The sequence below is a fragment of the Plecotus auritus genome (genome assembly GCF_963455305.1).
Source record: "Plecotus auritus genome assembly, chromosome: 6".
Lineage (NCBI taxonomy): Eukaryota > Metazoa > Chordata > Mammalia > Chiroptera > Vespertilionidae > Plecotus > Plecotus auritus.
In genome coordinates, this window is record NC_137773.1 from 84,762,292 (window position 1) to 84,775,529 (window position 13,238).

General features: G+C 49.3%; 1 protein-coding gene across 1 annotated transcript; it reads right to left on the reverse strand.

The window, feature by feature from the left end:
* Positions 1–3,422: 3,422 nt before the first annotated feature.
* Positions 3,423–13,238, reverse strand: EEF2 (eukaryotic translation elongation factor 2). Its single transcript, XM_080674185.1, has 15 exons — positions 13,094–13,238; positions 11,939–12,153; positions 10,954–11,135; positions 10,658–10,869; positions 9,948–10,126; positions 9,681–9,786; positions 8,931–9,044; positions 8,559–8,697; positions 8,201–8,396; positions 7,263–7,521; positions 6,485–6,592; positions 5,414–5,767; positions 4,891–5,073; positions 4,678–4,810; positions 3,423–4,130 (listed from the first exon to the last, which is right to left on the reverse strand). Exons 1-15 carry the CDS (start codon positions 13,094–13,096, stop codon positions 3,937–3,939), a joined length of 2,577 nt encoding a protein of 858 aa, XP_080530311.1. The 5' UTR covers positions 13,097–13,238; the 3' UTR covers positions 3,423–3,936.

Sequence of the window (13,238 nt, forward strand, 5' to 3'; positions counted from 1 at the left end):
CATGACTTATCACTGTTGATGTTAAGCTTGGTCACCTGGCACTAGATGTCAGGTTTCTCTTAAAGTTACATTTTTTTTCTCCACTTCTACACTGTATTCTTTGGGAAGCTACTGATGCATAACCCACACTTAATGAGTTGGAACATCATTTTTACTTGAAGAAAACTGACAAACTAGTAATTAAGACTTGTGTTCGGCAGGCATTTTCTCAAAAAAATGATCAAGCCTGTCACTTCAAAGATAACAATTGACAGTATTAGTTGCCAATGACAAAATTTGAGGTTTCAAGCAAAAAAATGAAAATTTTCAGTATCTGCTTGAGTTTCACTTTAACACTTTCCTGATGAAATTAATAAATATGATTTTTTTAAAAATATATTTTATTGATATTTTTACAGAGAGGAAGGGAGAGGGATAGAAAGCTAGAAACATCGATGAGAGAGAAACACCGATCAGCTGCCTCCTGCACACCCCCCACTGGGGATGTGCCCGCAGCCAAGGTACATGCCCTTGACCAGAATCGAACCCGGGGCCCTTCAGTCCGCAGGCCGACGCTCTATCCACTGAGCCAAACCGGTTTCGGCAATAAATATGATTTTTCAAGTGTTTTATGAAATGTGTCAACACCTCAAAGCTCCAAACTTGGTTGACCAGTGTTTTCAAATAGTCAACACTTGATGTTACAAAATCATGCATGGGGAAAAGACCCAAAGTGTAAGAGAGACCAATGGATTTTAATGTAACAGTATGAAAAGCCCATTAATATGATTTCAGATATCACATTGTAATTAATCTTTAAGAAACTACTACTTGTAAAAAAAAAAAAAAAAAAGAAACTACTACTTGTTGAGTTTTGGTGTTGCATCAAAGAATACCCACAATTATCTGAAAACAAGTATTAAGATCAGGGGTCCTCAAACTTTTTTTTTTTTTTTAATATATTTTATTTATTTTTTACAGAGCGGAGAGGGATAGAGAGCTAGAAACATCGATGAGAGAGAAACATCTATCAGCTGCCTCCTGCACACCCCCTACTGGGGATGTGTCTGCAACCAATGTACATGCCCCCTTGACCAGAATCGAACCTGGGACCCTTGAGCCCGCAGGCCGATGCTCTATCCACTGAGCCAAACCCGTTAGGGCTCTCAAACTTTTTAAACAGGGGGCCAGTTCACTGTCCCTCAGACCGTTGGAGGGCCAGACTATAGTTTTAAAAAAAAACTATGAACAAATTCCTATGCGCACTGCGGGCCCGGGATGAGTCGGCTGCTAAGCAGGACAGGCAGCGGCACCCGGCAGGCCGGATAAATGTCCTCGGCGGGCCGCGTGTGGTCCGCGGGCCATAGTTTGAGGACCCCTGATTAAGATGCTCCTCTCTTTTTCACGTATGTGATGACTGAGGCTAGGTATCTCCTTAAAATTCAACCAAAACAATGTATTGAAACAGATTTAATGCAGAAGCAGATGGGACTCCAGCTGTCTTCTATTAAGCCATAGATTGCAAAGACTTGCAAAAAATGTTACTATATTTTGCTTGGAAAATAGGTTTCCCCCCAAAAAAAATAGGTTAACGTAATGGGTTTATCATTTTTAAATCAATTATTAAAGTTTCTCAGTTTTAATTTCTAAATATGGTAAATATCAGTAAATATACCCATTTAACAAAAGCTCTTTGGAGTCCTCAATGTTTGAGTATACAGGGGTCTTGACGTCAAAAAAGGTTGGGAACTGCTGGCCTAACGTAACCACAAAAAATAACACTATTAAAATCAGCTAATAAAATGAAAATATAGAGCAATACACACACACACATAAACACTTGTAACAGATCAATACTCAGGTGTCATTACAGATATAATGAAGTAATCAGGCATCGGCCCCTATAAAGGGAATCACTGTGAATTTAACAGCTATAAAAACACATCAATATGATGGGGCTCTATTAGCAAGGCATTTATAAGTGGCACTGCCATCAGTTAATTTAGAATTGGTTAAAAATTTTTAAAGTTAGCCCTAGCTGGTTTGGCTCATTGGATAGAGAATCAGCCTGTGGACTGAAGGGTCCCAGGTTAGATTCCGGCCAAGGGCACATGCCTGGATTGCGGGCTCAATCCCCAGTGGAGGGTGTGTGGCAACCAATCAATGATTCTCTTATCATTGATGTTTCTAGCTCTCCCTCTCCCTTCCTCTCTGAAATTAATCTATATATATTTTTTTAATTTTTTTAAGTTAAACCAATGCAGTTCCAACTTCTCAATTTGTAGTCATATCCCTGGCAAACCTACTAGGTACTAAAAATTTGCAAAATGGCCCTAGCTGGCTTGGCTCAGTGGATAGAGCATTGGCCTGCAGACCAAAGGGTCCCGGGTTCAATTCTGGTTAGGGTCACATACCTTGGTTGCAGGCTCCTCCCCAGCCCCGGCCCTGGTTGGGGGTGTGCAAGAGGCAACTAATCAATGTGTTTCTCTCACATTGATGTTTCCATCTTTACTTCTCTATTCCAGTCCCTCTAAAAGATCAATGGGAAAATATCCTCGGGTGAAGATTAATAAAAAGCTTCAAAAAAAATGTGCAAAGTGAAATACAATGTGGTATCCTGGATTGGATCCTGAAACAGAAAAGGACATTAGTCCAATGTTTTCGGTTTGACAAATGTACAATAGTTATGTAAGAGGTTATCTAACATCTTTGTAGGTATGAAATTACTCAAGTATATTTTATAGTGAAGCAATGATTGAGATAATGGCAAAAAATTATCAAAAAATTCTCAGCAACACGAATGATCTGGTGGGACTTCTTGATGCCAAGGGTCCAGAGTCTAGCTGGACAAGAGAACTTGTGTGGTAAGTGTGGTTATTTGTGGCTTTCCCCCATTGGACCATGGACTCCACGAGCAGGGACAATTTAGTTGTCCATACCTGCACTAAGCATTATGGCAGCCCCAACACCACCAGACCATGAAAATGTAATGTTAAACTTTAATATTTCCTTGCCCTGGCTAGTGTAGCTCAGGTGGTTGGATTTCCTGCCTTGCACCAGGTTGCCAGATTGGTCATGGGATGTGGCAAGGAGGGGCACAGCTGACCGATGTTTCTCTCCCCACCTTGCTATCTAAAAATCAATTTTAAGAAATCTTTAAAATATATATATATATATATCAGTTCCTTGGCTACACTGACCCCATTTCCACAGCTGTCTAGCCACGTGGAGATAGTAGCTGCCCCTTTGCATAGTTAAGACTGGTTCACCATCACAGCAAATTCCATTAGATGGCCCTGGTTGTCTTACATTTGAACTGACACTTCAATGTTACTTACATTTAACTTTTTGTATGACAGTATAACCCACGGCCACACATACTGGCATAAGTAAGTCCATTCCAGCCTGAATGAACTGAGAAGGAAGTCAACAGACAGAGGCAATCACCACCATAATCAAATTTATTATTCCAATGGCACTAATACAGCTTTGAGGTGCTCATGGTGACATTGCACAAAATTTCCTGCCTTCTAGCGTCTGTCCAAACAGAAATGTCTACCTGTTTGTTCTTTCCCCCTTTCTGGGGGAAAATCCACTGTGGACCATTTACCCAAATAAACCTCTTAATGCGTTTTAATTCTTTTTTTTTTTTGGACATTTTTGAGTTTTCCTCAGAAATGGAAAGAAGTGTTGGGTGTCCCATTCCACCTCCCCCACCAGCCAAATAAGTCCCTGTAGCCAGGGCATTTCTGTTGCCTCTGAAATCTTGAAATAAATATAGAAAGAAACGGCATCAAGTGTTCATGTTGAGCGATGGCACAGAGTGGCCCCAGAACCAGCCAGGCGAGCGGCACTGTGTCTGGACAGTCTCAAGATGTTGTGGAGAATGAGGGCTTGTTGTGGTTGGTCATGAGCCGGTGAGGGGGGTGGCACCTGGGTGGCTGCAGGAAGGGCAACCTACAATTTGTCCAGGAAGTTGTCCAGAGCTGGGATGCCTTCCTTTAGGCCTTTGCGCTTACGTGTCTCGGCCACCACCTGGCTGGGGCGGCTGGTGTTGTCAAAGGGGTCTCCAGGCAGGATCTGCCAGTGGTCAAACACACACTGCGGAAAAGCCTGGCCACCTGTGTTGGATCTCAGATCGGCGGTGAAGCCTGTGGGAGAAGCAGGTACAGAGCTCGCTGGGCAGTCCAGACTTGGTACCCTGGCCAACCCCTGGAGGTAGGAATACTTACACCAGAGAGATCAGAAACTAGACAACTCGGATAGAGTCAGACATTAAAACCCTTAACACTGCTCCTTACCCCAGGCTTGCTCAGAGACCACTGCTGAACAAGCAAAGTAATGCTGACCCACCTCAATCTCCAGCTGTTCATCCTGAGGGTGAGCCTGAGCTACTTCTCTACCAGAATCTATCTTAAGATCTCACAATTTACACACCTGAGTGACCACTCTCCCCACCCCCAATTCAATTCAGAGTTCCACAAGTGGGCCACCTTCTACTCCTACATAACCATGCTGCTTTTACGTCCCAAATGGACAGGGGAGTGGGGAGCAGTTTGCAGATTATATCCATGGTTCCCATTAGGCTGGCTCACTCTGGGCCTTACGTAAGAAGCAAGAAATGAGTCTATCCTAAATCAGTCTGGCTGGAAGACAGTGGACTGCAGGCATTTGAGAGCCACCCCAGCAAGCACTTACCAAAGGACTCATTGACAGGCAGGTAGGCCTTCACAACAAACATGGGGGTGCCAGCCACCTGGGTCTCCTCAAAGACATGGCCCCGCTTCCTGTTCAGGACTCCGTAGATACCACCAACCACTTGCTCTGGACACTGTCAGGCAATAAAAGGCTATTTAGCAGTTGCTAGGTAGGATGGGGACCAGTAGCAGCAGGACACTCAGGACTCCCTACCTGGATTTCCACAAGGTAGATGGGCTCCATGAGTCGGGGCTGGGCAGTTAGCACGCTGGCGTAGAGGCAGCGCCGGGCTGTAGGGATGATCTGGCCACCCCCTCGGTGGATAGCATCAGCATGCAGTGTTACATCATGGACATCAAAGCGTACACCGCGCATGTTCTCCTCACACAGTGCCCCCTACAGAGAAAGTGGCCAAAATCACCATCAAGCTCCTGCCTCTACTGCAGCCTGAGAGGGTAAGGCCAAGTCACACAGCTCTGCCCTTGCCAGCCTCCAGGTCTGCAATCAGAGACCTTATATCTTTACATCTCTTGCCTTGCTCACCCTCCTCCCTAGCGTACCCTTTCAGGAGGTAGGACCACTGGTCCCACTTCACTAACAGAAATGAAAACAGGTAACCCCAAGGATCCCATCCCCACCGAAAGTCTGCACAGGTGAGACTGGGCCTGTGCCAAAGTCCCACTGATGGACTCTGATGCTAATGATTTTCCAGCTGGATGACCAAGTGGCCCCTCACCTCTTTTGTGGCCCACTGGAAGCCAGCCACTACACTGTCCTTGATCTCGTTGAGATACTGCACACCCTTGGTGATGTCAGTAAGGATATTGGGCCCAGTGCCATCAGGCCCAAAGCACCAGATCTTGCGTGCCTCAGCCACATCCCACTCATACTTCTCAGCCAGGTATCGGGCCCGCTGCTTGAGCTCCTGGCGGGCAGACACTTCACCCTTGTCAATGTCCTCAGCCAAGCCATCAGGAAAGGGCCGCGCCTTCATGTACAGTCGATTGTGCTTATTGGGAGACTTGGACAGACAGAGCACATTTGACTCCTCGCTAACTGTCTCACGATAGGAGACAACAGGATCGGATTTCTGCAAAAGGAGCACAGAAGTCAGGCCTGCAGGAGAAGTGACCGCCAAGGAGAGGGGTCTCCTAATGAGACTCAGGAAACAGACTGGCAATGGGCACAAAAATCAGAATGACTAGTTAAATTTAGTAGCACAGAGCCATGCCCATCTCACGTCTGCATAAATACATAGTATGCAGCTCTTCTCTCGCAGGGGGCTACCCACTGCCAACAGGACTGGCTAAAGAATAATTTATCTAGTGAAATTCTATGCAGTTATTACTTGAAAAGAAACAATATGCAAAATGTAGGCATTAGCCTGATCCTATTTTGACACATGTAAGACAAGATGAAAAAGCAGTTAACTGGGGTGTGGGGGGGAGATATTTGTATTTCTATGAGCGGAATGCAGTTTAAGGGACTTAATGAACACATATCCGAACTCAGTTATTTGAAAAAGTAGAGAATGAAAAACAGGGCCAGCAACTGGGCCTAAGGTTGGCTACTAAATGTCTATGCTCTTTAGAAGCTTGTATTTGGACATTTTGGAAAGCAGACTCCCCACACTCTAACCTCAAAGCTGTTGAGGATATGTATGAACAGCTGGTTTTACATGGGGAAGTCACCATATCTCCTAGGCGTGGGTGGAAAGGAGGGAATCATCAGAGCCCAGCCTGGACAAAGTCTCTGCCATCCCTACATGCCATCCATCCCTACCCCTACTAGAGACAGCATGCTTCACCTTGATGGGAATGCAGGCATGGTCCTCCTCCAGGTCTTTCAGGCAGATCTCCAGGTGCAGCTCACCAGCCCCAGCTATGATGTGCTCCCCCGACTCCTCAATGATGCACTGAAGGAAGCCATATGTTAATCCAAGAATCAAACCCAAGGAACTACTTGGAAAACCCAAGGAATTGGGGGTGGAGAATGGCAGGCTCAAAGCATCCCTTCTAGTTGGAGGTTTTTAGAGACATTTTCAGGCCCATGGGAGGGGGCGGGGGCGGGGAAGCAAGGGGTCATGTGAGCCTTTATTTGCTGGTTCTGTGTTAGCCTAAAAAAAGACCCATCATCTATGGCCAGTCTATAGAGATCCAAGGCCTGGGTTCCTGGACAGTAAACTGACATTAAAAAGAGCAGCAGTGCCCTACCAGCATGGCTCAGTGGTTGAGTATCGACCTATGAACAGAGAGGTCACGGTTCGATTCCCAGCCTGGGCACATGCCCAAGTTGCGCGTTCAAGCCCCAGTGTGGGTGTATAGGAGGCAGCCAATCAATGATTCTCTCTCATCATTGATGTTTCCCACTCTCCCTTTCTGAAATCAACAAAAATAAAAACTTTTTTTTAAAAAGGGCAACAGCTCTTTTGGGGAAGTTGTGCGTTTAACACACACCTGAATTTCCAAACAGTTCCAATTGGAAGTCCCTCCTTATATGAGAAACCACCCAATCTTTTCAGCTCAGACACCAACAAATTGACCCTGCAGGTGGTGGTGGTGCCTCCTGCCAGGGTACCTGCCCACCTGCACCATAGGGTCTGACTTGGCCAGCCGCTTTAAGCCTTCCACCAGCTTGGGCAGGTCAGCCGGGTTTTTGGCCTCCACAGCAACCCTGACGACGGGGCTCACGCTGAACTTCATCACCCGCATGTTGTGAGCGTGCTCAAAGGTGGTGATGGTGCCTGTTTTCACAAGGAACTGGTCCACACCCACCAAGCCCACAATGTTCCCGCAAGGCACGTCCTCAATGGGCTCCACATAACGGCCCATCATCAAGATTGTTCTGGGGGAGAGACAAAAGGTATCAATGCACCACCACTGTGGTGCCAGGTCCCAGAATGGCTGGAAGACAAAGCCCTTCCTTCTGGAGCCTGTGGTCATCCCTCCTACATCGAGTGGTGGTGCCTTGGCTCTCCACTCTAACCCACGTGACTGTCTCAGCAAAGTGCTGGCTCCTGTGTACCAAGACAGAGCACTACCTGCCATTCCTACACCCCCCATGCAGGGCTCCATACACCTGACGCAGGGATGAGAAAAGGCAGTGTGGTGTGGGCAACCCGTGAGGAGGGGATCCAAGTTCTAACTTCCCACCACCAATGCCTGGAGTAGGTTTAGGGGTAGGGCTGACGGAAGACTGGCATTTCTGAAGTCAGCACCTGCTCTCTGGGTAGGTGACAATAAACTGTGTTGCCACTGCTGGGATATCAGGAACATCTGCCTCTAACTCAGGGAAGGGATTCTACCCCGATTATTAGGGGGAGCGAGCCCCCTGCTTCCTGTTGTACCTCATCCACACAAGCCTCTCCAGGTTGAGGACAAAAGGTGACCACAGGGCTCAGCACTACATCCTGCTGGGCACTTCATGTAAAACCCCTCTGAACTCCTACTCCTCCTGCAGCTTGGAGCAGGGAGGGAGGGCTGGGACCAGCCTTGGGTCACAAATGACTAGCCTAGCACTTCACCTCTGGATCGGCTTCAGGTACAGGTCCTCCTTCTTCCCTGGTGTGTAGTTAGGACCCATGATCCTGACCTTCAGGCCGGTGGACACCAGCCCTGAGAAGACTCGACCAAAGGCATAGAACCGGCCTTTGTCAGAGGTCGGCACCATTTTGGAAATGTACATCATAAGGGGTCCTTTGGGGTCACAGCTTTTAATGCCTGGGAAAAAAAAAAAAACAAAAAAAAAAAACACCAAAGAAAGCATGATTCCCTTAGGGTTCAGCCTTCCAGAATCCTGAGACCCTTAAGCTTGGCAATGAGCAGCCTTCTAACCATGGGCTGCTCTGGGGGCCCCCCAGCCTTCAGGTGAACCCCACATACCCATGGCTGCCTCATCGTCGGGGGGGCCCTCATACAGGAGCTCACAGCGGTACTTCTGAGCTGTCACGGGGGAGGGCAGATGGATGGTGATCATCTGCAGCAGGGCATCGCCAGCGGGCAACCAGCGGCGCATCACAGCCTATACAGAAGGGTCAGGAGAGGCAATTCTGAGGAAAACCTTCAGCATCACGTGCTCACCAAGGTTACTCAAATGCATGGTTCCCTCTAGAAGAGCCATGCAAACACCTGAGGTCTTCTGTCCACCCCTGCTGGTAGCCATGCTGCAGCTGGGAATGCTTCCAACAGCAAAGCCAGAGCCCACCACTGGCAGGGAGCCCTGATGGAGACTCTTAGACAACCCCTCATGCTCACCTTCAGAAGTGGTTTGCCTTCTTTGTCCTTATCTTCACTGTCCAACTTGATGTCCAGTTTTTCAATCAATTTTGCTGTCTCCTCTTTCTTGAAATTCATGATAGCATCAAATACCTAATTGGGGGTTTGGGAACATATTAGGAAGCCTGCAGCTGCTTCCTACTGAGAAGCCTAAGGCCATGCACAGAGCAAAGAGAGGCAAGGTTACAAAAATCCTCACCTTACCACAAAGGACTTGACCCAGACAGGGCAAGTCTTGGGGACATCTCCCAATAGATAGAAAAAAGTTTGACTTACAGACCATGAAAACATTTTAACTAGCAAGCACTTAAATCCCAGTGGCTGGCAGAGCAATACCCAGACCTTCCTGTCTCAGCTCAACTAACCAACCCCAGCCAGAGATGCTGATGGCCCTGGGGATTTCACCCTTACTGTGGTGCTGTCTCACCAATATCCCAGTAGCCATCTTGAACCTGACCCTGCCAGGAGCCTCTAGACCAGGGGTGGGCAAACTTTTTGACTCGAGGGCCACAATGGGTTCTTAAACTGGACTGGAGGGCCGGAACAAAAGCATGGATGGAGTGTTTGTGTGAACTAATATTAAATTCAAAGTAAAGGAGCGTAGGGGAGAGCAAGAGAACCGGATAGAAGAGCCGGATCCGGCCCGCAGACCGTAGTTTGCCCACAGCTGCTCTAGACCCAAGAGCAGCCTAGGGAATGCACATCCATCAAGCACATGCAGCAGCTCACCTTGAAGATGGGGTCCAGGATAAGCTGGCAGAATGTCCGTGGCAGCTTCTTGCCTTCAGGGCTTGTGGCGGACTTGCTGAATTTACCATTGGCTGGATCAAAGTACCTGGTGAAGGCCCAACCCAATTAGGCTAGGGGGCCTAAATCAAGGTTAGACAAAATGACCCCACAGACATGAGGTGTTCCTAAACCACATCATCACCTACAAGTCCCTGCCCACCTCGCAGATTTGTTGCAGAATGCCCTGCTCCTCCCTGCAGCACTCACCGGTCACCCCACAGCTTCTTCATCATGTCCTCTACTTTCTTGGCCCGCTCAGCAGGCCCCAGCTGGCCCTCACCCTTGGCGGCAAATTTGGCCACATACATCTCTGCAAACTGCTTCAGAGTGAAGGCCCAACCATGGAGACCAGACCCGAAGCCAACAGTCCCCAGGACAGGGTCAATCTAAGAGAACAAGAGAAAGCTGTGAATGGAGACAAACAGAAACCCCAGCTACCAAGTCCCCGGGTGCCATGGGCTTCAGACATCAGATTTCATCAATTGCCATCAGGTCAAAGTGAAGAAATTTTAGTCATCATGTACAGGATGCCCAACTTTGCCTTCATCTCCTCCACCAGCAAGGGTTAGCATTAATACAGAGGGGACTGCCCCGAGCCTGCTTCAGCAGGCAGGGTACCCCCTACCCCAAAGCCTCCCCAAAAATTCAAGTGTTAGATGAAGTCGATACTAAAAGCATTCCAGCCCCCTTCTTTGTCACCCCAACATTCCTAGAAAAACCAACTTTCAGATCCTCCAAGACCCAAGGGACCAGACTTGTGGTTCCCCCAGGACAGTCCCCACAGAGGGAGAGGGAGGTCATAGCCCTTTCCAGTCTGTGGGAGAACACAGCCCACCCAATGGGAAGGATGGGAGGAATGCAATGGGGTAGGCGGGAGCTTGTCGAGGGATCCCGACTTCAGCTGGCAGGACACTTACCATGATGTTGCCCATGGGGCCGCTCTCGCCCTCCCCATAGGTGGAGATGATGACATTGACGTTCTCCACAATGCGCTGGAAAGTCTGATAGAGCTCCTCAGGCTCCAGCTGCAGCTCAAGCAGAGCCCGGTCCATCTTGTTCATCATCAGCACAGGCTTGATGCGCTCTGCAATGGCCTGCCTCAGCACTGTCTCTGTCTGCACACACACGCCTGCGGGTGGACAGAGATTTTTCGTCAGCCAGAGAGGGGACACCCCCAGGTTCCCAGCCAGGGATGAGGAAACCTGCTGCTTACCAGACACACAGTCCACGACCACCAAGGCACCATCGGTGACACGGAGGGCAGCTGTCACCTCTGAGGAAAAGTCCACGTGCCCAGGAGAGTCAATGAGATTGATAAGGAAACCAGAACCATCCTTGCTCTGCTTGATGAAGTTCAAGTCATTCTCTGAGAGCTCGTAGAAGAGGGAGATGGCCCTAAGGAGATTGGGACAGGTTGGATGAACAAAAGGCACACCTGTCCCATTCTATAGCTCTTCACGTCCTCCCGCAGAGGTCAGCCTGGGGTTCCTGCTCAAGGGCAGTCAGGACAAATAACCCCTAAGCAAGACAGTATGTGGTAGTAAGCCAGACCCACAGCCCTGAGTGGACACTGCACCACTTTCTCCACTGCATTACTCTTCCCTAGAGACAGACTTCATATTTCCCACGAAAGAGCCTTTGCCCACCTCCCTAATATCAGCTACAAAGGGAAGAGCCCACCTGTCCAGTCCCCAGCATGGGTCCTCCCAAGCTCAACACACCTGATTCCAAAATAGCAACTACATGACTGGGGAAGACCACCTTTCACCCATCCCTGTGCCCTTCAGCCCCAGCTGAAATGGTCTCAGAGCAGATAAAGAGAAGCTCGCAAACTCCCAACTGAAAACAGCAATTTCAGTCACTTTGCTTTGGGTTCTCACCCCACTGACATCTGGGATCAGGAATCTGACATTGGAGGGGGCACTCCCAGACACCAAAAGGTCCTTCCCCCCTGGAATGGGGAATCACTGGGTTAAGCCCCTCTTCCTCTGTAAGTCCCAATACCACTCCCATCACTGTCTCTCCCTAGCTGCACTATCTCACTATGTTGAACCTCATTGTCTCTCATAATTCAAAAATCCAGACTCCTTCCCAGAAGCCTCTCAGGAAAGTGATTGTGTCTGAGGTCTGTCTCCACACCAGGCTCCAGTTGAGTACCTCCCCTCCCCAGTCCAAAGAACACCAGCGCGCTTGCTCACGTCGACTTGATGGTGATGCAACGCTCCTGCTCATCCTTCCGGGTGTCAGTGAAGCGGGTCTCCCCAGCCCGGGCAGAGGCGATGATACCGGCCTTACACACCAGGGAGTCCGTCAGCGTGGACTTGCCATGGTCCACGTGAGCGATCACGGACATGTTCCGTATATTGGCCTTCTTGTCCATGATGGCCCGGATCTGATCTACTGTGAAGTTCACCTAGGCCAGGGGAAAGGGGAGGCTCAGGCGGGTCCAGGAACCAGGCTTGGCACCAAGACTACAATCGATATACTGCCAGCACCATGGCCAGGAGTGGGCTGATCCTGGGACAACAAACTCCCACGTCTCTGCTGATACCCTTTAAAAATGCCACTTGTCCCATTTCTGAAAACCCAGATTTCTAGTTGTCACTTAGAAGTGACAACCCAGAATCTGGGGCTGGGACTAATGACAACCAATTTCCTGTAGATGGGGTGACGTTGTGTGCAATTAAATAAACATGGACGGTATAAAGCTCCCCCCAAACCCTCCCCCCTATTGCCACTGGGATTTCTCATGCTTTACCCAACTAAACATGTTCTTTAAAACCCAAGGTCACCCTTCCGCCTGGGTTAAGACAGGGCCATCCACCCCTTAAGATTCCTAAATATGCCACCCTCCATCTGGTGAGAAGCTTGCGCACTGCAAGCCTCCACCTCGTGGCTCCGTAGTCGGCTTCACAATTGGGCGATACAAACACAGTTAAGGAGCCAGCCAACATTAGAAAAAGGCTTTTGGGGGTTGGCTTTCTTGGTTTTGCCGTTTCCCTGTTCCCGACAGAAAGTCGAACTTAAACTCCCGATCGGTGGGTTACATAAGGCGGCTCCCCCTCTCCCCGCTGCCTTGGCGGCGCCCGCCATTACAGCATCTGCCACATCAACACCCAACCCCGCCTCCGCCCCGGCTCTAGCCGGGCCCGGAGTCCCGTGAGACGGCGGCGCCCTCGGAAGCGAGCAGCACGGCGCAGACATGGCGGCCGCCGCTTTCCCAACCCCAGGCCCGCCAGCCCAGCCACCGCCATGTCTCCTTCCTGTCCAACCCAGCACTCCAGACCCGGCAGCGCCGACCCCGCAGAGGCCCCGCCACGGTTCTAGGCCCCCAGCCAGACGGTATTGCTTACCATGGTGGCGGATGGCGGTGGATTCTCCCAGGTAGATCCGAGAGAAGGGAATCGCGCCGAAGATGCGGCGACGCGGGCGGAAGAGAACGCTGACGTCAACACTCGACCTTTTATAGGCCAACGCCGGTTGGGCTGATCATCTGAC